This window comes from Protobothrops mucrosquamatus, unplaced genomic scaffold (assembly GCF_001527695.2).
Source record: "Protobothrops mucrosquamatus isolate PMUCROS unplaced genomic scaffold, P.Mucros_1.0 scaffold6, whole genome shotgun sequence".
NCBI classification, from domain to species: domain Eukaryota; kingdom Metazoa; phylum Chordata; class Lepidosauria; order Squamata; family Viperidae; genus Protobothrops; species Protobothrops mucrosquamatus.
The window spans coordinates 3,626,470-3,653,008 of NW_015386393.1; the positions used below are offsets into that span (position 1 = coordinate 3,626,470).

Below are 26,539 nucleotides of genomic sequence, written 5' to 3' on the forward strand. Positions count from 1 at the left end.
TGCTAAGAATGAGAAACACTGCCCTAGGACATGAGATGCATACAGGTAGTCCCAGAGAGACACATCCAATTTTATAACCTTTTTTGCTGTGGTCGTTAAGCAAATTGTTAAGTGAATCCAGTTTCCCCTGTTGACTTTGCTTATTGGAAGCCAGCTGGGAAAGTTGCAAACTTCTTCTTTTTGTTGTGCCATATCCGTTATCGGACGTTGGCGATCATGTTGGCGATCCTGTTTTTATCAGCAGCCACACGAAAAAGTGCTGCTGAGTTTTGTCCAAACCAGTCCCTTAGATTTCGAAGCCATGATGTTCTTCTTCTGCCTGGACCTCGTTTGCCTTCAATCTTTCCCTGGAGGATTAAATGGAGTATGTCGTATTTTTCTGGGTGTTGCATCACATGTCCGAAATATTCTACTTTTTGTTAAAATTAACAAAACTACTAAAGGGAACCGAAAGGGTCCGCCGAATAGTGGAGGAGTAAAGACTAGAACAGTTGGGTCGAATATGCATTGTCGGCGGACATTTAGGTGTAAAGTTTACGAAGATCAGAGAAGTCCACCGGAAGACAGTCTCTGGTTGAGAGATGAGGTATCTCGTCCTATCCTTTTTATATCCATCTGACCTGGGAAACTGCAACTGTCATAAATGCATACCAGTTGCCAAGTGCCTGAATTTTGATTATGTGACCATGGGGATGCTGCAGCAGTCGTAGGTGTGAGTTTTAGGCCACTATTTTTGGTGCCATTGTAACTCTGAACAGTCACTAAACAAAGGGTTGAAAGTCAAGGACTACTTGGAGATCTTGGCCAAAAACAGAAAGCTGACTTATGCAGATCTTTGATCTGGTTCAGTTGTTGGCAAAACGTTTTACCTTCATAGGAAGATTTATTAGTACTCAGTGCCCATGAGTACTAAATGGAGCCTCCCTGTTCAAGAACAATTTAGCTTTGAAAGGTGTTGTTGGAACTAATTAGAAGAATCTAATTGGCCACTGAGGGGGGAAAAGGTAGTCAGATTCAGTGAAGCTGGACCACTCTCAGTCTTTGGTCCTCTGAGACCTGTCTTCCATGGCAACAAGTATTAATCAGGTTACCTGAATGGAACTTTAAGTTAGAAGTCCTGAGCAGTTTACCTCAGAATAGAATTATCATTTGTTGTAAATTGTACAATGAGTCTTGGATTAGGGCTGGGGAAGAGATTAATTTAGTTCATGAAGGAAGACTTGAAACAAAACTTAGTTATCACCTGAATTTTCAGTTCCCTGAATGTTGAAGTATTGTTCACAAATAATAATAAAGAATGTATATTTATGGAACAGCGTGTTCAAAAAATACCTGTTTATTTTAAACACATTTAAATGCATTTAGAAAAAAGCATTTGTAAATTCCCAAAAACAGACACCCTCAAAAGGACCCAATTTCTGTATATTAAGCAAAAAAGAAACAATGCTGTGTTGTGTATTATTGGAGAAAGTGCACCAAAATATTTAACCATTTTTAGTGCCAACTTCTTTTTAAAAATATCAAATCGAATTTGACAGAGTCAGTAAAATGAAACCCACAAAAAAAAATTGGACAAGTTAATAAAAATGAGAAACAGGGAGAAACTAAAACAGACAGATTTATCCATTCTCGTTGGAATCAGAAAGGCACAGTTTACAATTGATGGTAATCGGATCCCAAACAGAGCTTCTACATCAGGGGTCTTCAAACTTGGCCCTTTTATGACTTGTGGACTTCAACTCCCAGAATTCCTCAGCCAGGCAGGCGTGCCTGGCTGAGGAATTCCGGGAGTTGAAATCCACAAGTCATAAAAGGGCCAGGTTTGAAGAACCCTGTTCTACATTTTCCCATTGTCTGGGTCAGTGAATTAGAGATAAAGCAGGACGATGGCTAAGGAAGACTTCTTTTCACTTCTTTGTTTTGCCTTGTCTCCATCAAGGAATTAACGGCACCTAAAGATGTACCCATCACTTTTTCAGATAGTCACATTCCTATATTATAACTCGTTATTTATATGCAATAATTTTTTACATAGGGGAGTTGGCCTGTTGGATGCAGGGAAAGAATGGGGAAAAGGTCCAGGATATCTCTTCCTCTGCTTCTCCACCCAATCCCAAGGGATATTCCAATCTGTTTTGAGAGCAGCAGAGCAACTGTAAGGTAAACAGGGCGTCAGATTTCAACACCAGAGGTGCTTCTGGCCTCAGACTACAACTCTTCAATTGAGTGCCTCCCACATGTGTTGGACTACATAACCAATAATTATTAATTCTGTTGTCTAACACATCTGGAGGACATCATAATAAGGAAAACTGCATTACCAGCAGCTCATCAATCAGGGCAGCATTATCAGCTCCTTTGAATAACTCAGGAGCAGGAAGCCATTGAAAGCATTGGAAAAAAGCAAGCTGCAGAAAAACATTGAAATGGAAGCATTAATGCCGCCATTCTCTCCGATGTTCTCAGTCATAATATTAGCCGTATGGCTCTAATGACAAAACAAACAATTAAAGAGAGTAGTTATCACCTTTTTTTGTTTGTCTTTAGGTTGTTTGCCTTGATGCCATTGTATAAATACACTTTAAAAAAAAAAGGAGTAATGCACCCCAAGTTGCAAGGTTTTGGCATTCTCACTTGAAATACAATCGTAGGAGCATACCAATGAAGGAGCATACCGATCAGCTAAATAAATATAATTTCATGACGTTTCTTGGGAGAACATCAACATCTTGTGTGATTTGGCAATCTCGAGTCTGCAGTCATTTTTAAAAAACAATAATTTTGGCTGGCTGGGGAATTCTGGGAGTTGAAATCCTGTACTTTTCTTATAGGTCTACCAATCATTTCTTATTCTTTCATGCCGTTGAAGCCAATGTATAAATTTTCTATTATCTCCCCTATAACCCTTTGTCATGGAACTATTTTCTCTACTTTTGTAATATAATCCATAAACAGACTCCAGTCTTTAATTTAAAAAAAACTTTGTAGATTTCTCTCTGGCAGTCTTGTGTCTCTCAAAGGTGGGGCTAAACGACCTTCCTGTTCCCCTTTAACCACATGATTTCTAGAATCCAGAAGGCTGAAAAAGAGACCTACTGATTAGCTAGCTAGCCAGCCGGTGGGTTATGACTGTCCCATCTCAACTGCTGATCTGGTCACATTCAGTGTTTGACTCCCCTGAAGTTGCTGAAGCAGTAAATTTGCACTAGCAAGTCAGTTTAGGTGACTGAGAACTCATGCCTGGACCACGGAGTGTGCCTTTCTGCAGTCCTAGCAGTGAGGGTCTACTGTCATTTAATTTTGCCTTCATCCCTTTTAATTCTGCGCCCTGAACCCAAATGTTCCTTAATCCCACTAAATGCTTGAGACTACTAAGGAGCATAGAAGCATCTCACTGAATGATTAAAAGAACTCTGGGAATTGAAATCTACACATCTTTAAAGTTGCCAGGCATCTTGCTGGCCTGAACCAAGGAAGCCCCCAACTGAGGGGGTGGTTGGGGGCTCAGGAGACCTTCTAGTGAGCTGCAAAAAGCTGTCTTGGTCAGAGTTAAAGTCACTGGAAGGGCAGGAAGTTTCCCCACTGCTTTTTGATTTCTCTGAGAATTTAAAGCAAGGTTTTTCAATCTTGGCAACTTGAAGATGTGTGGACTTCAACTCCCAGAGTTCCCTAGCCACTTGTCTTAAAGTTGCCAAGGTTGAGAAACACTGAGTTAGGCTGAAGGAATATAACAACAACAACAACAACAACAACAATAATAATAATAATGTTAGAAGAGACCTTGGAGGTCTTCTAGTCCAACCCCCTTCGCAGGCAGGAGACCCTATATCATTTTAGATAAATGACTGTCCAGTCTCTTCTTTAAAACTTCCAGTGTTGGAGCATTCACAACTTCTGGAGGCAGATTGTTTCACTGATTAATTGCTCTAATTGTCAGGAAATTTCTCCTTAATTCTAGGTTGCTTCTCTCTTTGATTAGTTTCTATCCGTTGCTTCTTGTCCTGCCTTTAGGCGCTTTGGAGAATAGCTTGACCCACTCTTCTTTGTGGCAGCCCCTGAGATATTTGAACACTGCTATCATGTCACCCCTTGTCCTTCTCTTCCTTAAACTAGACTTACCCAATTCCAGCAACCGTTCCTTATATGTTTTAGCCTCCACTCCCCTATGTCATGTCATGGCAAAAGGTGTTTACAGAACAGTTTCATGATTATTTACTTGAGAGTAAGCAAAGTTCTACTGTGCTTAGCAGGGCTTTTTGCTGGCCCTTATATGTTCTCTGCATACATACTGCCAAATGAAACAGGCGTATGGACTGATCCAGTAACAAACCCAGGTAGCAGTATTCATAATTAGCTGGCAGTGAGACCTAGACTCTACTCTTGTGTCCGAAGGCATTCTACACCTGACAATATCTGCTTCCTCGAGATAAACAACAGAGATAAGCTATTGGATTTATGACCTTTTTTTCTGGGCAGCTGAAAATAGCACATGGGACCCACCCATTTTATCTCATCAACCATTCTGCTGGGTTGGTTACAGACTGACCCAAGATAAACCTACGAGCTTCATGCTGAGTGGAAATTTGGACATTCTTTCATCAGGGTGTTTAATCGCATACAGATTTTTGCATGCTTGTTCACTTGCTTACTGCTGGAAGCTTTACATTGGCCAGAGCAGGAAAATCAGATGCTCTACTACAAGTGTGTCCAACCTTGGCAACTTTAAGACTTGTGGACTTCAACTCCCAGAATTCCCCAGCCAGGGGAAGGTCAATCAATCAATTGCAACTTTTTGCGGAAAAAAAAAAGATCTCACAAAGTTGGAATTGATTGACCATTTCCCCCCACCCCCACAAACTTCTTTTGTTTCCCTGCACGCAGCAGTGGTGGATCATGAAGGAGAAACGGCACGGGGCTGGAAGTCAGGTAAGCAAAGAAATGCAGTTCCTGGGGGAAGCGAGGACATCTGGGCAGTGGTGTGGCAAGCTGTCCAGCTCCACGGGGAAGGGGCAGCCGGCACGGGTGCTGACGGCAGGACGCCTGCCCGCTTCACCACCCTCCCTCCCTGAGCTTCCAGTGTTCCACTTGCCACTTTGGTTGGCCTGGCCATTGCCCAGCACTGCCGCCCTGGGGCTGCAGGGGCTGGCTTGGCACGGGAAGGGCATGTGGCCCATTTGCCCGCTTACCTTACCGGTAGGACAGCCACAGCCAGGCCTCCCACACTGTTGCTGTTGCTTGTGGCAGGACGCTGCATGGTGCTTCATGCCATTGCCATTGCTCGCGGCAGGATGCCACTTGGTGTTTTCGGCCAGCCCAAAGCACCACGTAGTGTCCTGTCGCGAGCAATGGCAACGGCGTGGGAGGCCTGGCTGCAGAAGTAAGGGGCACGTGGGGGGTAAAGATACTCCCACCCTCGCCCTGAACTAGGGCTTATTTTCAGGGGGGCTTATATTAGGCCAACCCCCCAAAATCAAGTTGGGGGTTACTTTTGGGGGGGGTACTTTCGGAGAAACACGGTGGTAATCATGAGAAGTTCTATTGGGCAGTGTGTGTGTGCTGCACTGCCAAAAAAGCCAACACAGTGCTAGGCTGCATTAACAGAGGGATAGAATCAAGATCACGTGAAATGTTAACACCATTTTATAATGCCTTGGTAAGGCCATGACATGATAGCAGAGCTCCAATATCTCAGGGGGTGCTACAAAGAAGAGGGTGTCAAGCTATGCTCCAAAGCATCTGAAGGCAGGACAAGAAGCCATGGATGGAAACTAATCAAGGAGAGAAGCAACCTAGAATTATGGAGAAATTTCCTGACAGTTAGAACAATTAATCAGTGGAACAACTTGCCTCCAGAAGTTGTGAATGCTGCAATACTGGAAATTTTTAAGAAGAGATTAGATAACCATTTGTTTGAAATGGAATAGGGTTTCGTGCCTGAGCAGGGGCTTGGACTAGGACAGGGCTTTTCAACCAGTGGTACTGGTACCACCTGTGGTACATTGGCACCTGGCAGGTGGTACGCGACCATCCTAGAAAAGTGGTAGCGGAGGAGGGGAAGGAGCTGAACCGGTGGCAGCACTGTACAATCCTGAGCAAGAGATGGCTGGAGCTGCAGGGCTGTCAGGGCTCAGCGGAAGCGCCAGGATCAGCGCCAGATCCTGACGCTTCTGCTGAGCCCAGAAGAAGCGCCGATCAGCTGGAATGTTGCAGCATCTCCAGGGTCTTGTGATTTACATTCAGATGCTTGGCAACTGATTCATATTTATGACGGTCACAGTGTCCCAGGGTCATGTGAAGTGACCAAAACCTGCTGCAACCACCCAGCAGACGGGGGGAATAAAAACCAAACACCCCCACCCCCGCTGCCAATCTTCAACAGAAATGTTCACAACAATGAGAACCTCAGACAGGAGAAAGAGCGCCGCCGGTGGGCAGGCGGGTGTCCTGCTCGGCTGTGGCTTGGGGGCACTTTTTTCAGTGCCATTGTAACTTTGAATAGTCACTAAGCGAACTGTTGTAAGTCGAGGACTACCTGTACTTTATCACTTTTTTCCTTTCCTTTTTTTTTTGGTCATCAAGTTTTTGACACCTTGCTAGGCGACTGGTGGTACTCGGATGTTGCCATATCCTAAAAGTGGTACAATGGGTGAAAAGGTTGAAAAGCCCTGGACTAGGAGGACCTCCAAGGTCCCTTCCCTGTTATTCTATTCTGTTCTGTTCTGTTCTATGTAGATAGATTTAACAAAATGGAACCTTGTTGGGATCAGGTAAATATATAATCAATTTAAGGTCTTGCTTCCAGTGGCAACAGCTAGATGCCTCCAGTTTTGCAAAAAGGAGCTACTACATTAGGTGGTGGAACTTTTGACTGAGGCACTAGCCTGTACTCTCTAGGACAGTGTTTCTCAACCTCAGCAACTTTAAGATGTGTTGACTTCAACTCCCCAAATTCCCCAGCCAGCATGAAAACTCCCAGAATTCCCCAGTCACCATCCCAGAATTCTGGGAGTTGAGGTTCACACATCTTAAAAGTTGCTGAGGTTGGAAAATACTGATCCTAGAGCAGGGGTGTCAAACTCGCAACGTCACGTGACGTGATGTATCGCGACTTTTTTTCCCATTGCTGGCAATGGGGTGGGCGCAGTTTTGGCATGACGCATCCGGCCCACAGGACGGCAGTTTGACACCCCGATCTAGAGGGTCACATGTGACTGAAACAGCCTGTATCCTCTGCAGAGGTGTTTTGTCTTTTATTGTAGGCTCTGTAAGCAAAGCAGACCTCCGGCCATAATTTCCTCTTGTGACAGAATTCAAGAGCTGAATTCCAACACTTGGCTGTTATCTTCTGTTTATGACTTTCTTTATCTGAGGCCTTCCAGATGTGGTTGAGCTGCAAAATTCCCAGTCAAGGTAGTCCACCATAATGTTAACTGTGGAATTCTGGGAATCTTCTCACTGGTTGCAGATGGTGAAAACAAATATAAGAGGATTGAAGTGGACACATAAGCGGACAGATGTATTTTCCTTGCTTTATGCTATGAATGGTCAACTGAACTAACTGTTTGGGTACAAGCTCTAAATTGTTAGAAGTAGCCACATTATTGAAGAAAAAGTGGAAGACATTCAGCCTCTTTCATTACAGGTAATCCTCATTTAGTGACTGTCTTGCTTAGTGACTGTTCGAGGTTACAGTGATGACAAAAAAATTATAACCAATCTTTTGCAGATCTGCAAAGCAAAGCAAAGCTGAAGTAAGATTGTAAGCACAGTGCCGGTTTCACTTAGCAACTGCTTCACTTAGTGCCCAAGTTTCTGCTCCCAAATGTGGTTGCTAAGTGAGGACTACCTATATTTTCAAGTTGCTTTCTGCTGAATATCTTGAAAGCCTTGTTATCACCTCACCATCCATCAATCATTCTTTGCTTTCATGGTTTCAGCTCCGAAACAAAGCCTGTATTTAACATAGCATTTTCTAGTCACGGGGTGATTTTTTTTTTCCTCCTTCAGGACGCTGTAAGGTCCAGTGGAAAGGAAAATAAAGAACGAAGAGAAGGAGAGCAAGCAAGCAATTGGCATTTAAAGTGCTAAGAATCTGCATTAAAAGGAAGGCCGGGTTGAGAAGAGCAATGACGAGGCCCAGGGAAAAATGGAGGGCATGAATATTTGATGAAAAAAAGCTGTTTACAGAAAAGAAGGCAGGTTCCCCCTTCCTTCCGATCTCTCTCCAAGATTTTTAGTAACACCACATCCTTTTGTGGCTGAGCAATCTCTGCTTAGGAGTCTTTCCCAACCTGCCCCACTGATAAAAGCAATGGTGACATTTATGAATGAGTGAGGCCTCTACTAACAATCCCCCTAGCATAATCAGCTCCAGGCAGGGATTTTTCAACAGGAAGAATCAATGCCTAAGTCAGAGGTAGGCAACCTTGGCTCTTTTATGACTCGTGGACTTCAACTCCCAGAATTCTGGGAGTTGAAGTCCACAAGTCATAAAAAAGCCAAGGTTGCCTCCCCCTGGCCTAAGTCAATGTTTCTCAGCCTTAGCAAGTTTAAGATGTGGGGACTTCAATTCCAAGAATTCCCTGGTCAGCATGCTGGGCAGGGAATTCTGGGAATTGAAGTCTACACATCTTATTGTTGCTACGTTGCTTATTGTTGAGAAACATTGACCTAAGCTTTATCTGGGGCATATCCAGAAGATATTCTTGAGCAAATGGACTTCAGGATGGGGCAGTACAGCCATAGGTTATCATTGGCTGCCAGATCAATGTTAGACCCTTGGAACCAATCAGTGCTAACCCTGGATAGACAGCTGAGCTCTTCAAGACCTATTTTGCCAGATAGTTCTTGCTTAGTGACCTTGTTCAGTAACTGTTTAAAGTTAAAAGCTCTTAAAAGGGACATTTATGACCGGTCCTTGAATTTGTGGCCATCACAACATCCTTGCGGTCATGTGATTGCAGTTTGGGCACTTGGCCACCAGTGCACATTTATGATGGTTGCAGCATCCTATGATGTGATAATCTGTGACTTTTCTAAATGGTTTCCCACACACAAAGCCAAGGGCGAGGCTGGCAAGAGGTTGCTGGTTGAAGTAATTTGACATTATGCTTAACAACCATGTCGCATTCATTTAATAGCAATATCAACAGCACTTAGACTTATATACCGCTTCACAGTGCTTTGCAGCCCTCTCTGGTTTACAGAGTCAGCATGTTGCCCCCAACAATCTGGGTCCTCATTTTACCAACCTCGGAAGGATGAAAGGCTGAGTCAACCTTGAGTGGCCAGGATCGAACTGCTGGAAGTGGGCAGAGTTAGCCTGCAATACTGCGTTCTAACCACTGCACTACCAGGGCTCATAATGGTCACAGCTGGAACTACCATTGTAAGTTAGCACAGTGACATAATGTTACACTTTACAACCATCATGTATCAGCAACGGAGTTGCCAGTCCCAGTTATGGTAATTAACTAAGGACTATCTGTACTATCTATGGATGTTTCCATGTTCCATCAGTGTCTTCCAGATTAATGTCAATAGATTCATTAGATCTCATCTGCTTTACATAGTTGTTCAGTCTGGTTTTTTTTACTGCTTTGATTCTAGACAGAAAAGAAAAATAAAAGAGCTTATCCCACATCTTGTTCCTAAATTAGTATGTACACTCCATCAGCAGTAGAAGCAATAAGCTCCTATCTACCATGATCACACTAGTTAATAAAACAATCAGAGCAAAAACCAATTTCACAAAGGTAGCCAAAGCAATGTTCTTGAGAATATAAACTTTGCTAGGTCAGATCAGAATGGATTTAGTTCTAGTCTCTGGGAAGGAAACTGTCAGGTTTTACATAACCCAAATCCTTTCTCTGGGATTTTTGATGTTCAGATATCCTGTTTCTCAACACCACTGAGGCTCCGTTGAAATATCATAGAACCATGAGGTTGGAAGAGAGCTTAGATGTCCTCTAGTCCAGCCGCTTGCCTAGGACAGGAATTCTTTGTTTATCCTAGTCAAATAGCTATCTAATCTTTGCTTGAAAATCTCCAATAATGGAGCCCCCATGACTCCTGAAGTAGGCTATTCCACTGCATAATAATTTTCATGGCCAGATATTTTGAGTCTGGATGTTCCTTTTTAAACTCTCCACTTATTAGTTTTTCTCCTACTTTAGGAGTTGGAAAACAGAAATAGTATCATAAGGCTGGAAGGAACCTTGGAGGCTTCTAGTCCAAATGCCTGCCTAAAGTAGGAGTCCTTATTCCATCCTGTAAATGGCTGTCCAGTCTTTTCCTAATAAAACCTCCAAAGATAGGGCATCCACAACTCCAAGAGGCAAGCTGTTCTAACGACTAATCGTTCTCACTATTAGGAAATCCCCTTATCATCTTTGAGCTCTTCTCTGAACTCTTTCTAGGATCTCAGCATCTTTTTTTTGTATCATGGTGACCAGAACTAGACGCAGTATTTCAAGTGTGGCCTGGCTAGTGAAGTATATCTATCACTTCTTGTTGTCTTGATGCTCTGTTGTTGCAGTTTAGGACTGCATTGGCTTTTTTGACAGCTGCAACACGCTGCTGGCTCATGCTTAATCTGTGTCTACCAAAATGGCAGGAAGCACGCTGGCTTGTGTGGTTAGGATGCTGGTCTGACAATCAGCAGGCTCACGTTTGAAACCCAGTTGCTGCCATGTGGTGGGGTGAGCTCCCATCACTTGCTCCAGCTCCTGGCGTTGCAGCAGTTTGAAAGTATGTGACTGTGAGTAGATAGATGGGTACCACTTTGGTGGGCAACTTAACAGGGACACAAAAGGAGCCCCCTGATAAGTGTCCCCCCAGACAACAGTGATGTCACCAATTGATCCTTTCACCATGGAAACACTTCAGAGCTTCCGACATGGAAGTATAGTATAGTACCAAAATGTCCAGATCCTTCTTACAAGTACTTTTCATGCTGAGCCAGATAAAACTCTTGCCGAGTTTTAAAAGTATAAAAGCAGAGCCTATTAAACTGGATTAAAGATCCACTTAATCAGTCTTTCCCTGTTGTTATCTCCCAGACATAATCAGGAATAGATTGACTTTGAACACAGAAGCTTCACTTAGATATCCTAGCAGACAAACAGGGAATGTATTGTTTTCTTCTCCAAAAGCAAATCTCACTGCTGTTTTAAGTGTCTTGAAGGCAGGTCCAGTTATGATCTAGGAAGAAAGCTCAGAAGTGGGCATGAAGGTAGTATTCTTCTCCTGACCCTGTTTTTGGGGAGGTAGGGTGCTATTATAAATGGAGGTTCCACCCTATTTTCATTAGTAGCTCAGAGCTGTTGCTACATCTGTCTCCTGCAAGTATGTAAAGGAAATAAAACATCTAGCCTGCAGGTAGATTATTTGGGATGGGGGTCTTTCCTCCCGTTTCCCCTGAGGCTTGAGAGTCTTAATAGCAACCTAAGTAGGATTGGTGGGGCTTTTCATCCTTTATCATTACAGGGATTGATATCTTTAAAAAGATAATTGTGATTCTGGAAGAGCTTGTAGATTGCAACATTGGGTCTAATTTAGCACAGTGAGCTTGAAAATAATTATTTGGTCCATTGCTCCCAAACACTGCAGTTTAGATATTTGGTTGGAAGTGACCGAGGGATGTGGGTGGATGCAGAGAGGCAGAAGCAGAGATGCTGTTTTCGTCTGTGGCAAGAAAAAGCATTAAGTTCCTTTTAACCAAAGACTGAATGTTTTCAAGTCACAAAGGGTAGGTGTCTGAACTTGTCCCATAACTTTAGCTACGGTTCTTTGCCAGGACTAAGTAGGCTGAGCTACCACATCTCCTGAGCCAGGGTTCTGCTACAACAGGGTGGGATGGGCTGTTCCCAGAGTGGGGAGGGAAAGGAAGAAGAGGGCCAGCAGCCTATTTTGGAAGTCACCAAGAGCATTGAGAAAAAAAAAACACTTGTTTGCAGCCACAGCAGGGCAAACAAACATTATTGTTCTGTATCGTGGATGTGGAGGCAAAGGGTCACTTGGCCTTTCCTTTAAAACATGCAGGGAAAAAAGGAACATCCCACATCAGCACTGGGGAAAATATTGCTCTTGTCAGCTGAGTAACACTCTCTGCTTGAGAAAGAATGAGAGAGCAAGGGAGAAAAACAACCGATTCAGGGCTCTGTTCACATTGTTGATTTGCTTTGCTTCGCTTCTCCTTCCTCCCCCTAACAACCCCGAGACCTCCATTTCCCCAGGAGCGGCCATCTTGAGGCTGGCCTAGAACGCCTCAGCAAAAGGGCTGAAGAGCTGGCCTTCCCTCTCCAACAGCTGGGATCCAAAAAGGAGCCGTCTCTGCTAAGTTTCTGCTCTGAACTCTGGGGGCCATCAAGTTAAAGTTTGCTCAGGTGCTTTCTTGACATGCTCAGGGTACAGTTCCAGAGAAGAAATTTGCTTAAAGCAGTGATCTTCAAACTTGGCCCTTTTATGACTTGTGGACTTCAACTCCCAGAATTCCTCAGCCAGCAATGCTGGCTGAGGAATTCTGGGAGTTGAAGTCCACAAGTCATAAAAGGGCCAAGTTTGAAGATCCCTGGCTTAAAGGACTGAGGGGAAATTCTCCAATGTTCTTTCTCTCTGTTATTCTTACAGCAATCCAGCCATTCTGACTTGCAATCTTCCAGTTTTCTGAAACCAGAAAAGGAGCAGCCAACTATTAGAATTTAATTTCAAAATATTTTATTTGTAGATTTTATTTTACTTTTATACTGCTTCCTGCATAAATACTTTCATCTTCCTTATGCCGTAGTAGATTTTCGGATTGGCAGAACCATCTTCGCAATGCCAAACGAAACAATATCTGAATGTCATATGACTTTCTACATGTTCCTGCTACATAAACTCTGTAATGGTACATGGACATTTATGGCTGATTTCCCATGCCATGCTAAGTTACGATTTGTGGAACCATGGTTTACTGAATAAACCAGCACGAAAGCTTGAAATTCAGTCATGTTTTCCATCTCCCCGGGTTTTTTCCTTTTTGTTTTGAAGTCTTGTGCAGAATTCACTATCTGATGACCTAATAAAGGGTTTCTAATGTATAACTTTTAAATTTTTGAATGTTCATGCTGGCACAGTGACTTCTCCTTTCTTATAATACGATTAAATTCTTTTCATCTGAAGTGCACTTAATAAGAATGTTTTAGCACAGTGGTTCTCAACCTTTTTAATGCTGCAACCCCAACCGGTCGTAAGTCGAGGACTAAACAGGCCGTAGGTCGAGGACTAAACCGGTCGTAAGTCGAGGACTACCCAACCGTTCGTAAGTCGAGGACTTTCCCTGCCCGGGAGCGCCGCACATGCGTGGTTCCGCCCCCTGCGCCGGCTGAGGCGTAGCTGGCAAGCGGCAGAGACGGAGCAGGCCGACCACCAGCTGGCCCAGCCCAAGGGAGGTAAGGCACCCCCCGGAAAAGGGGAAAAAAAATGGCGGACAAAAAAAATGGCGGACAAAAAAAATGGCGGACAGTCTTGCTTGGCGACCCCCATGAAATGGTCGATCGACCCCAAATGGGGTCCCGACCCACAGGTTGAGAACCACTGTTTTAGCACAACACTCACTTATACAAAACAAAAAAAATGTAGCAAGTTGCATGGTAATAGCTCATACCGTTAGTAGGTGAGACGGGGATGATGGGATATGTTTACTTTTCAGGCCAGAATCTGGGTACTGTTCAGGCCAGAAGCGTTGGCTCCATGTATCCCTGATAGAAACTGGTCGGTTTCATCTCCTAAGTGCAAAGAAACCATTTTGTTGTCATTTCTCATGCTGGAGAGCTGGGAGGTGGGTGCTTGGGATGATGTTGCCGTGGCAACCAATATTAGCCAGGCAACAGGATGCTCTGGGAGAGTGCAACAGCAAAGGAAAGGCTAAGATGAGCCTTGTTTCAGAAATAAATATACCCCAGAGGTGCAAAACAGAAAGGAGAAGGAGGAGGAAGGTTGGGAATTGTGGTCTCGTTAATGGCTGCCTTCCTGCTCAGGTTCTCCTGCTGTCGTTTGGATCTGTAGAGCCTCTGGCTGAGCTGGGTTTGGCTACTAGGCAACTGGTGGGCTGGTGGAACTCAGAGCTACACCTGTCTTATCCTGCAAGAGCTGTGCCAAGAGGAACCTCCATGGGAACTGGGGGCAATGGCAGATGTTGAGAAGCACTGGGCTAGAATCAACTTCCTGTTCTTCTGTTTATCGAGAAATGCTGGGGAAAAATGAAGCTTTAGGAAAGGCTTCAAAGCTGTACCTAGAGACAGAGCTTCTAGTGCAGCTGCAATTTAGATTTTTTTGAAATGGATGTTCTTTTATTGTGGTGGCTTCCTCCATGCAACCCTAAGGACAGTATAGGAATGGAGGCAGAATTCTGTCTGTGAAACTCTTAACCTTGCAATTCTTGTGACCTGACTTCAAGATTGCATCAACCATGCCTTCCTCCTTTCTTCCCCACCACCTGCTGGTTTGCTTGAAAAAACAGTTTTGGAAATGTCCAACGTGTGCACGTTCTCTGTAGTCTTTACATTGGCCTTATAAAAGCATTGTGCACTACAGCTGTAGTTTCTCCTTACACCACCATCCCAACCCCATCATTAACACAACTTCCTTGGCTTTTCATATGGGCTAGACAAAGACTTTTTCCAAACTTTTAAGTCTGATTTAAGAAGACAGAGAAGGGGCTTAACATCCTCCATAGCATGTTTTCACCTTTCAATCAGAAGGGCCTAGCCATATTTTTTAGTTATGAGATAGCCAAGGATTGTATGTGAATGTTCTGCCCTTTACTGTACAAGTAGTACTTGACTTACAAGCACAATTGAGCCCCAAATTTCTAAATTTTGATCTCTTTAGCTACAGTTGTTGTGAATCACTATAATTATTAAGTGAATCATGCAGTTGTTAAGTGAATCTGGCTATACCCTTTCACTTTGCTTATTAAAAGCCAGCTGGGATGACATGACCCTGGGACAGTGCAACTGTTATAAATACACACCAGTTGTCAAGCGCCTGAATTTTGATCATGTGAGCATGCTGCAATGGTCGTAAGTGTGAAAGCCGGTCATACGTTATTTTTTTCAGTGCCGTTTTAATTTTGAATGGTCACTAAACGAATGATTGTAAGTCAAGGAGTACCTGTAACCTCTCTCCCCAGCAGTCTGCAGACTCCCAACTTCCCAAGTTTCTAACCCCAAGAAAAGACATAGAAGGGGTCTCTTCGTATGCGGATTTTTCAGTACATCGATGTCCTGTCCTTAAGAAACTGTTGGGATAATGTTTTCCTCTCCCCAGGGACCGTTAGAGAAATTGTCCACCCAATTTCTTTGCTCCAACTAGATGGAAAGAATTCCAAAAGGCTGTTTAAGTTCAGCTGTTCTTTCTGTATTTCACAAAAGACAGAGAACTGAAGACTGGAAATTTGGTTTTGTCGTGAAAACCTGGGCCTTGGCCACAGGACAGCAAAGCTCTGGTCTCAAGAAGATCTGAAATTAAGCAAGACAAAGTTTATACAGCTCACATGAGTTAGGGACTCTCTTGCTATCTCCCCTAAGCAGAAATTATTCTTTAACCTTCTTTTCCAGCCCACAAGTGACTTTCTTTAGACAGCAAGCCATTTCTTGCGTTGTTTCCTTTCCCCTGCTTGGTTGGAAGGCTCCAAGTCTCTGGCTGGAAATAAATTTTTACAGCCCCCTTCTGTGAAAGATGTTGACGTAAGGAGCACAAAGTGGGTGGCTGGAGGGGAGATGGAGAGAAGGGTTTCTACCTCACCAGCTTTATTTTACACACATACAAAAAAAATCCCACCTGCTTAAAACGGTGGTGGTCAGCAAATGTGAGCCTCCCTGAGAATGCCAGAAGTTTGGCAATGATGGGCCTTCCATGATCTCAACCAGGGAAAGTTCAGTGGAAAAACAATTGCAGCGTTGGAACAAAAACCTTCGTGGAGATGCTTGGTGTGTGTGTGCATTCTAAACTGCTGACGGATTTTGTTTGGTGTCGCTCACGCAGTAACTCTGGAACAGTAAAATAAGGTGCCAAGTGTGACTAACAGGATGCGAGATGGGTGCGTGTGTGATTGTTCATTTCACATGACTCCCAAATGTTGCTGCTGCCTGACGAGTAAAATGAAGCCACTTGGCGATAAACTGCCTGGGAGTCGGGCAGCATATCAATTTAATAGATGATCATGTTGATGAGGATGAGGAGGAGATGATGATGATGGTGATGATTTTCAAAAGACATGCAAGCCAGGAGTAGCTCTGCTCATTTCTAAATGTCATTGCCAGACTCCACAGAAACTTGGGCAGAACAAAACATCTTCAGAAGTATCCAGCTAGAGAACTCCGAGCCAAGCCCATTTATCATAGCTAGAGGCCCAAAAGTAGGATCCAACTCTCTGGGTTAAGCTGTTTCTCAATAGTGAGGTTCTAATTAGCACTCTCTCTTTCTCTTTATATAATTTTTTGCTTTAGAAAGATAGAACTTATATTTGCCAATTGCCACAATTTTCCTAAGACCACTACTTGTTCCAAAGCGCAGTCATGCAGCAATACTCTGGAAATAAAGTCGAGACCTTCCTGATTGCTACATGGACACATCCATGATGTTTTCCAGATCTCAACAGAGAAGTAGTTTGGGATTGTCCTGTCCTGGAATGTTTTCCACCTTCATGTCTGGCCTACAGTCCTGGCATTTCCTGCAGAAATATCACCCCAATACTAACTGGAGCTGAGCTTCAGAAATAAATCAAGAAAAAGTGTTTTGGAATATTTGTGTGCCTAAATGTACAACAGGATACATCCCCTTACAGTAGCCATATTTTTTCCAGGGACTGAATGATGCTAACCTCATGTTCTAGGGGAGAGATGTAGACAGGTGCCATGTTTCCCGCCCCTGCACATCTGGAATCACGTAATTTAAAGCTTGGAAAGGGTCTTGGAAATCATCTAGTTTGGGGGGTCTCCAAACTTGGCAGTTTTAAGACTTGTGGACTTCAGCTCCCAGAATTCTTCAGCCAGGCATGTAATTTATATACTTTCAACAAATTGCCATGGGTAATTTCATCACTTTTTGGCTTAGTAGGAATAGTTTGGGAGATTTTCAAATATATGTTAGTTCACGTATCAATCTTTAAATCAATTTAAATGTTCCTATTGTGATGGGTAGTGGGTCCAGGTGTCGTTACCCAAAGAAAAAACACTTTTATCCAATTTTGGATAATTTACCCAGGTTTGAGGGAACAGTGAACTAGTCCATCTCCCCACCTAGGGCAGCAATCCAACATTATTACTGCAACCCTGTAAAATGGCCATCCAGTCTCTGTTTACACATTACCCACGTGCACCACCTCCCAAGGCAGGCAGTTCTATTGTTGAACAGATCTTGTTATTTCCTGATGTTCAGCCAAAATCTGTTTTTTTGTAAGTTAAATTCATTGTTCCTTATCTTAAATCCAAAGCCAGCACTTCACTTACTATGAGACCCAACTTTTTTGAGTTTCAGAGAACACTCCAAAACTGAAATCTTGAATTCCGTTACAAGTAATCCTCAACTTAACAGCCACAACTGAATCCAAAATTTCTGGTGTTAAGCAAAACAGTTGTACGTTTTGCCCCATTGTACGAACTTTCTTGCCACAGTTGTTAAGTGAATCATTACAGTTGTTAAGTTAGTAACATGGTTATTAAATGAATCTGGCTTTCCCACTGCCTTTACTTGTCAGTAGGTCACAAAAGGGGATCACATACTATAACCCCGGGACACTGAAACCATCAAAAATACATGCCTGTCGCCAAGCATCCAAATTTTGATCACATGACCATCGGGATATGCTGCAACTGTCCTAAGTGTGAAAAACTGTCATAAGTCCTTTTTTCAGTTATAACTTTGAATGGTCACTAAACAAATGGTTGTAATTCGATGACTACCTGTTCCATGTTCCCCCCGCAGATTCCAATGATTTTTGTTCACTTTTTTTTTCTTATAGGAAGCTTCTGAGCATGCATTGATATACATTTGATTAATGAAGGATTTATTTTCCTCTTGTTGCTGAAGACATGGTCCTTTTGCAGCCATTTATGGCCAAAGGAAATTGCCTCTTACCTGCAGTTTAGGGCTTGTCCTACTGTATCACTTTACATAGAAGGATCTCAGGAATCTATTTGCTTGAAAAATAACTAGAAAGTGAGCACAGAAATGTGTGATTGAATGTTGTTATTTTTGGTATAGGTCTGGCAGATACTAGATAAAGTACGAATTTCAGTTTTGCTTTTCCTGATGATGATTTTATATTCATGTAGTATTAAAAAAATGGTCAAAGTTGTGGGGATAACAGGGAAGGACTGTGGGGGGAGAGGAAGCTGCCAGAAAACTGCAAATTCAGTCTATATCTGTTTGATTCTGCTTGTTGTTCAGTTGCATTTTAAAAGGGTGCAGTCCTACTTTCCTCTTACAACTCATTGAATTATAGTGTACTTACATCTGAATAGACATGTATTAGTAAAGCAATGTGCAATTCACAATTTTTCCAAGTATTTGATAAGGAAAAAAGGAGCTTCTGTAAATGATTCTATGCCCATCAGGAAAAATAGGGAATGTTGGAAAAAATTGTTGTTGTGTGATAACTGTATCGTGAATGTAATAAAGAGTACATTTGTAGTAAATGTAAGGAGGCTGATAGTTTACTTGGGAGTAAGCAGCGCTGAACTGAATGAATCTGAAAAAGCCTGCAGGTTTTTTGGATAATAGCTGATTTATTTGTTTTCTTTTTCAATGTATATCAGGGGTCTTCAAACTTGGCCCTTTTATGATTTGTGGACTTCAACTCCCAGCGATGCTGGTTGAGGATCTGGGAGTTGAACTCCACAAGTCATAAAAGGGCCAAGTTTGAAGACCCCTGATGTATACGGTTACCCAGTTCAGAATGACTCTGGGCAACTTACTGCAAATTTAAAAACCAAGATGGAAATATCAACTATGAAACATCTCCATAAAACATCTCCCAGTTAGCCAGACCCACTTAACACTCTGGCCCAAAAGCTTTCAGGAATAGCCAGGTCTTTAGCACCTTTCGAAAAAGCCAAGGGGTGGGGCCACCTGAATTTGTGTAGGTGTATGTGGCCAGGTGACTGTTTCATAGGACAAGAGCTGTAATGGAATAGTCATGCTTGTGGAGCCTATCAAATGGAATCGCTCGATAGAAGGTGTCAGAAACATGCCAATCCTGTCAGATCTAGTGGGAAGGAAAGAATTAACAGGGGACTGGGCTCCCATGAATAACCCAGCCCTAAGGGCTTTGTGGATGATAACCAACACCTCAACATCTATCCAGAAATCTACTGGAAGTCAGTGTAGGTAATCCTAGTTTAGTGGCTACAGTTCAGGCTGAAATTCAGTCGTTAAGCGAAGCTGTGGTGTTCCAACACTGAAGCACCTTCATTGGTTTTTAAGAAGAGATTGGACAACCATTAGTAGGAAATGGTGTAGGATTTCCTGCCTGAGCAGGGGGTTGGACTCGATGACCTCCAAGGTCCCTTCCAACTCTGTTATTCTGTTGCTGAGTAAAACTGTGTCTATTCTTACAATCTTATTTCAGCCTTTCTTTGCTTTACAGAGCTGCGAAGGTTATAGGTGCGAGGATTGTTGCAAAGTTACATTTTATTGCCATCGTAACTGCAAATGGCCACTAAACGAGGCAATTGCTAAATCTGCTAAATCTGATAAATAATGGGGTTTGTCACCTTGCTGAAATTTATGTGCATCTCCTTGCTGAAATTTGTTTGGAGATCTATATCCCAGGGGTTTTGTTTTTGAGGGTAGTTCTGGCATTGACAAAACCTAATGAGACTTCTACAGAGAAGTCCTGTAGATGAATCTTATCCAGGGCTTTTTTAAGCCATTACATTTAAGAATGATCTCTAAGTACTAATGAGGCTGCCCTTATCTTGGGGTTGTGTTACTGTTCCACAAACCTCAAAAGATACTCTATATCAGGGGTGTCAAACTCACAACGTCACGTGACGTGTCGTGACGTATTGCGACTTTTTTTGCCATTGCCAGCAATGGGGCGGCTGCGGTTTCACTATGATGCATCCGGCCCGTGGGCCGACATTTGACACCCCTGCCCTATATCATTAGACTTTTTTCCCCCCAGTCAGCCTTACTCTGTCTTTTGGACAGGTATGTCAGCTATCTCCACCATCTTCCCAAAGCACAGAGCACTTTTGACTTTAGCATTCCTCCAGTGGCCACCAAAACTGGGAATGTTTCTCAATGGCCCATGCCTGATATTGGCATCTCCAGTTGCCAGCTACGATAATTGCCACTCACAATAAGTCTACAGCAGGGGTAGGCAACCTTGGCTCTTTTATGACTTGTGGACTTCAACTCCCAGAATTCCTGAGCCAGCATGGCTGGCTTAGGAATTCTGGGAGTTGAAGTCCACGAGTCATAAAAGAGCCAAGGTTGCCTACCCCTGGCTCTACAGACTCTTACCTGGAAAAATCCAGAGAACCGTTAGGTGGCAGCAAAGAGAAACAAGAGACTCATAACTCTCATCTGTTGTTCAAGTAACCCTAACTAGACAAACAATTGGAGGAACTAGGAGTAGATGATCCCATTCACCCCATCATGCCAAATTCTTCATCCTGGCTCATTTTCCCATGTATCTGTGCTTGTTTTAAAGTGCAGGAGCAGGCCAGTCTCCGCCCCCCCTTTTTTTTGGGCTACCTTTTTGGCATGAGAGGAGCCTTCCCCACCCTCCAGAACAATACACAGGCCAAAACCCCCAAGAGCACCAAGAAGGAAGTGCCTGTTTTTAGCAACAACAACAACAAAAAGAAAAGAAAAACGTGCAGAAAGGAGGGAAGATGGGGTCAGAAGGCAAGGAAGGAAATGGCCATTAAGTGTCTGTCTGCTGCATCCAGTGAGTTTTGATAGACCATCTGTGCCCCCTCAAAGGAACACTCCCCCGCCTCCCAACATCTCTGCAATACTCAGGCACATATCTGTAGAGGCTGCTTAACTGTAGACAGACACAAAATGTCTTTATTGTTTACTAAGCAATACTAAGCAATATATTCTTAAGGGGTGGCACCAAAGTGATACATGACTGATCAATAGATCAGGGATAGATATGCCTTTTGCTCCTTTTTAAGAATTCTTCAACTTTGCTTTGTTGACATTGAGAATTTTTGATTCCACCCTTCTTGCGTGAAAGGTTTCCCAACGTACAACATTCTTGCAAACAGTTCTCTTCCATTTACAGGTAGTCCTTGACTTACAACAGTTCATTCAGTGACCATTCAAAGTACAACAGCACTGAAAAAGGTGACTTATGACTGTTTTTCACACTTACAACCCATTGTAACATCCCCTTGGTCATGTGATCAAAATTAAGAACCTTGGCAACTACTCATATTTATGATAGTTGCAGTGTCCCATGGTCATGTGATCACATTTGTGACCTTCTGACAAGCAAAGTCAATGGGGAAGCCAAATTCACTTAACAACTGTGTTACTAATTTAACAACTGCAATGATTCACTTAACAACAGTGGTAAGAAAGGTCGTGAAATGGGGCAAAATTCACTTAACAACTATTGTGGTTAGCAACAGAAATTTTGTGCTCAATTGTATGTCGAGCAGAAATTCAATTAATCCACCCCTAAGATGAGAACTAAATTATTTATTCCCACCCTGTCTGCTAAGCTTGTCTGTCTTCGTTCCTTTCAATTTTTTTTCCTCGAATGATGATTGACAGATATAGTAAAAGGAGAAGATGGAGAAGTGGCAGGAAGGTATACAAAAGGAAGATGACAGATTCTGGATCTTTAAAAATAAGCACTTATAAGGTTCTATAGAATGCTGAGTACTAATACAAGTTTTATCTGGAGGTGACTAAGTTCCTGTTTCCAACATGTCATAAATTTCATTATAAATAGGATGGAAAGAACTCGAATTAGGCCAGTGTGAATAGGGATTAGTAGGTAAAATTGACAAAACTGTCTGTCCAAGCTTTGGAATCCTTAACTTGTAAAAAAAAATAGTAATCAGTCATGTTTGTGGTTTTCTCTCTCTTTCTCTCTCTCTCTCTCTCTCCCTTCCTTCCTCTCCCTCCCTCCCTCTCTCTCTCCCCCTTCCTCTCTTCCTCTCCTTCTCTCTCTCTCCTCCTCCCTCCCTTTCTTCCTCCCTCCCCTTTAACAGATAAATGCAGGCAAATACAATTTTGTTCTAAAAATCAATTTATATATATACACACACAAACTGGCCATTACTGCAGGATTGAACCATTTTTATGTGCATCACACATACAGTACAGGTTGAAAAGGAAAAGGGCATTGATTTTACAGTTATGCCTCTATCTTGATCTTTTTTACTTTTTTGACTTCCTATAATTTAGTTCATTTTTTTTGTAATCTTATAGATGAAAAGGAAATGGAAAAGGCAATGGTTTGATCAAATTGTGCATCTTTATGTTGGGATTGTTCATAGGGTATTTTATAAATTTTAATGTCTTTCTTGTTCTGTTTAATTGTTTAATTGCCCTTCACTCTTCTACATTTTTCTTTTCTTTGTATTAAACATCTTAAAACATTGTGAAGAAGCTGTCCACCCAGACAATTGTGACTGTTGAGTAGATGAAAAGCAAAAGAAATAAAAGCTTCCCAATTAGCTGGGGTAATTGGGGATCAATAAAAAATGAAGATTAGAACCACCTGAAGCCTTTTTCAAAGCCACTGACTTACATAGAGATCTTGGCTCTAGTCTCTTAAAAATTGTGCAGATGCTTGTAGTTACTTTGTCAGGTCTGTGCTTGGTTTAAGGCCCAGTACGTGGCTATTAGCCCCAAGAAGCTATGGTAGTTAGCAGATGTTTGTGTGGGTGCATCGCACAAAATAATAAAATGTTAGGTCAACTATGAAAGAAGGGTGAAGGAGGATCCTTGGACCAAAACAGGATCTTATAATTATCATGTAATATTATCTGCATAAACCTGGGTAGATTTACAAGAGACACTCATCTTATCCTAATGGGATTTATGAAGCTGCATTGGGGTAGATGCTTACTCTGTGCTACCCTATAGTTATACTGGAGACCATTGTAATCCTGGGACAAGGGCAAGAACAAGAGATTTATGTAGCTGGACAGTGCAAACGACTCACAACTGGAGCACCTTTGAAAAGATGAGACCCATGACTGAGCCTTACAGAATCAGCAGGGAATTGGACTAGATAGAAGACCTGCAAGATCCCTCCCTACCCTTTAATTCTATGAAATTGATCTTTTGCCAATCACAACTACCTATTTATTTGGGGGCCACATCTCCAAATGAAGAGCCTCTTTATTTTTGAAGAAGTTGTGTCCAGGTTATATCCTGCATCCAGAAGCTTGTTTTCTCGGGAAGATAGCTTTTCATGAAAGTTTTTCATCATGCTAGCTTCCTATTTAATTATTTCATTATTATTAAAAGAATGGTGGGAGAAAGAGGTTCAGCAGGAACCTCCTAGTTTCTCAGACTGTAATGTAGACAGCAGGAGATCTGTGCTTTCAGACTCGCAAGATTTTGTTAATGAAGCCTTACAATAAAATAGAATTAACTCGTCTGATCTGCCTGGGAAGACTGACATCAATATTGGAAGTCTGAAAGTGCAAATCTCCTACTGTCTCCTTTATAGCTTGAGAATAGCAATAGCATTTAGACTTATATACCGCTTCACAGTGCTTTACAGCCCTCTCTAAGTGGTTTACAGAGTCTGCATATTGCCCCCCACAATCTGGGTCCTCCTCTTACTGAGGATGGAAGGCTGAGTCAACCTTGAGCCGGTGAGAATCAAACTGACAAACTGCTGGCAGCTGGCGGTCAGCAGAAGCAGCATGTAGTACTGCATTCTAACCACTGTACCACAATGGCGCTTGAAACTAGGGAGGCTCCCTTCTGAACCTCTTTCTCCGCCCATTATACAACTGTGGGCTATGCCCTCTCTTATTTGACTGTTACCTAGGCAGCATTTCTTCCTGCATCCTTCAAGATCTTTCTCACGTGCCATTGCAATATACTATAAAGCAGGAGCTAAGCGTTCATCACAGAAAGTTGGAGGAAAGCCTACCTTGAAGTGTAGGCAGATAGAACTTTGGAAGATATGTTGGGGTGGGAATAATCGGGCATCAATAGGTGAATTTTTCATCTTTTTTTCTTTCAGGATCATCGAAACAAGCACGATTCAGCAGGAGAGGCTCCAGGCTATAGCGGTAGGTTCTTCTTGCATTGAATCCTATTTGTACCTCCTTATAATTATATCGTGTGCATTTGCTTAATACTCAGTGCTAAACACTTTCGAAACTTTCATGTTTTTGAAATGCAAAGTATTACACCAGAGTTCTAAGCAGCTCTATTAGGTAAGTATTAGCATCCTGATGACTCAACTTTGGTTGAATGACAGGGTAAACTTTTCACCAGTAAGACTGTGGAATCAGTTCCTGAGTGTACAGTTTGGATAGCCTGAATCACCAAGATGGCAGGACACTAATATTACACTTGTGGAGCCAATTGACATAACTTGATCCCCAGGAAAAAATAAAACAAAATTCAAACAGGAGAGGGGGGTAGATTAAAACAATGCTTTAATTGTTATTTGCCAGTGAAAAAACAGGCCAGAAGGCTGCCTGGTTGTTCTATTGAGCTAATAATTGTCAATTACAGACAGAAAACAAGCTGGCTGGGTGATTGATCCATATTTTGACAGCAATCAGGGAAGATGTGCTGTTTGTAGCATCTGAACAATCCCAGTACCATTGGTACACAAGTTCCACCCTGCAGCGGTGTCAAATGAAGGAGTGGCTTGTGTGGTGATGTCACTGATATATAGAGTTTTCCAACCTTGTTGGATTTTGCTGAAAGATACCTTGGTGTTGGATGTTGGGCATTAATGGTGAGGTTGGTGTAGGAGAAGAGCAGGCAGAAGTGGGAGGTGGAGTTAAACGCACTATCAATTTAAGGGGTTTTTTTGCCACAAAAGATCCAAGTCCACCCCCACCCCCTTGAATTCTGTTCACCCTTATTGAGTGCCAATTTAGTGCTGGCCAGTACTTGACATGTCTAGTGTATAGGCTTGAATCAATCTTTTATGTTGCAACTTACAAATGGTCTTGATTCTTTGTGCTGGACATTAGGCCTCGTAAAAGACCCACCTCAGGTCCTACAGCAGTGCTTCTCAACCTTGACAATTTTAAGGCATGTGGACTTCAACTCCCAAAATTCCACAGCCAGCAATGCTGGCTGTGGAATTCTGGGAGTTGAAGTCCACATGCCTTAAAATTGACAAGGTTGAGAAACACTGTCCTACAGTGTATGGTTCACAGTGCCCTTTTCCAGAACAGCAGCTTAGGTCTGAAGAGTTTTGAGCTTCGAGACTTCTTTCTGGGAAAAACCAGTAAGATACACACACACACACCCCAAATATTATAGGACTCTTCCAACAGTTGCATGAAAATGGTATTTGATCAAAATGGCCTCTATGCCTGTTCCTGGTTGTTATTGGGAAGCAGTTTGGAGTCCTGATGTTGTGTGTGTTTGTGTGTGAGAGACAGAGAGAGAGGGAGAGGGAGGGGGGGAGAGAGAGTGGGGAGAAAGAGAGAATGGGAGAGAGAGAGAGAGAGAGAGAGAGAGAGAGAGAGAGAGAGAGAGAGATCAGCTTTACTAAACAAATTATGAAGGGAATGAATATCAGAGTCCTTCAGGCTCAATTCCAAAGCTGCAGATCTATTGCCTGCTTTTCCTGGGATCAATAGATGCTGCTGTTTAGAAAAACAAGCAGGCTTGTAACCAACAAAGCAAGGATTCATTCTGACTAGGAAGAAGAGGATGCAAACTCTGCTTACAACCACCCTTCACAAAATTTGTTTGATTCAGACTGCACTGTATCCCAACTACTTGAGGTTCACAGAGGTAGTTGCCAAATTATTCCACTTTTTTTTCTGCTCCTCAGGTATTGACTCTGATTGTCAATGCTGCTAACATCGGATGTTTTTGCATTGACAACAAAGGGAAATGTAGCCATCTTTTACCTTTTGCTTTTAGAGTTAGATGATGCTGGGAGGGGGGATGTGAACGAGAGTCCAGCTAGACATAATAACACTAGACCTAGCGTGAGAAAACAAGGTTATTGTAACCAGAGCTGATAAGGAATTGGCCGGGCTGGAGAACTGGAGATGAGACCCGTGCTTCAAGCTAATTGGGGAATGTGATTTATGACTGTTAATTGTAGGAGGGAATTGTGCTTTGATACTATGTGCTCAGGGGAGGGGAATTCAGTTTTTGGCTTCGATTATGCAGTGCCAATGTTATGCTACTCAAAATAAAGATTCTTTAAGGTAAACAATGCCTCAAAGTTCTTTTGAAGAGTTTCATCCGTTGGAACCATGACACTGATTCTGAATGCTGCCCTTAAAGAAATATTCTGATCAAAAGGAATGGGTTCATATAAGGGCCATGTAGACAGTCAAGGGATTAGAAACTGCAA

At 42.6% G+C, this 26,539-nt stretch overlaps 1 protein-coding gene across 1 annotated transcript in view; it reads left to right on the top strand.

Annotated features, from left to right (window-relative positions):
* PALM (paralemmin) overlaps positions 1-26,539 on the top strand; it is a 98,944-nt gene that overhangs the window by 25,235 nt on the left and 47,170 nt on the right. The window contains exon 2 of the mRNA XM_015809926.1: positions 24,221-24,269. Within this exon, the coding sequence (XP_015665412.1) occupies positions 24,221-24,269 (49 nt within the window). The remainder of the gene's footprint in view (positions 1-24,220; positions 24,270-26,539) is intronic.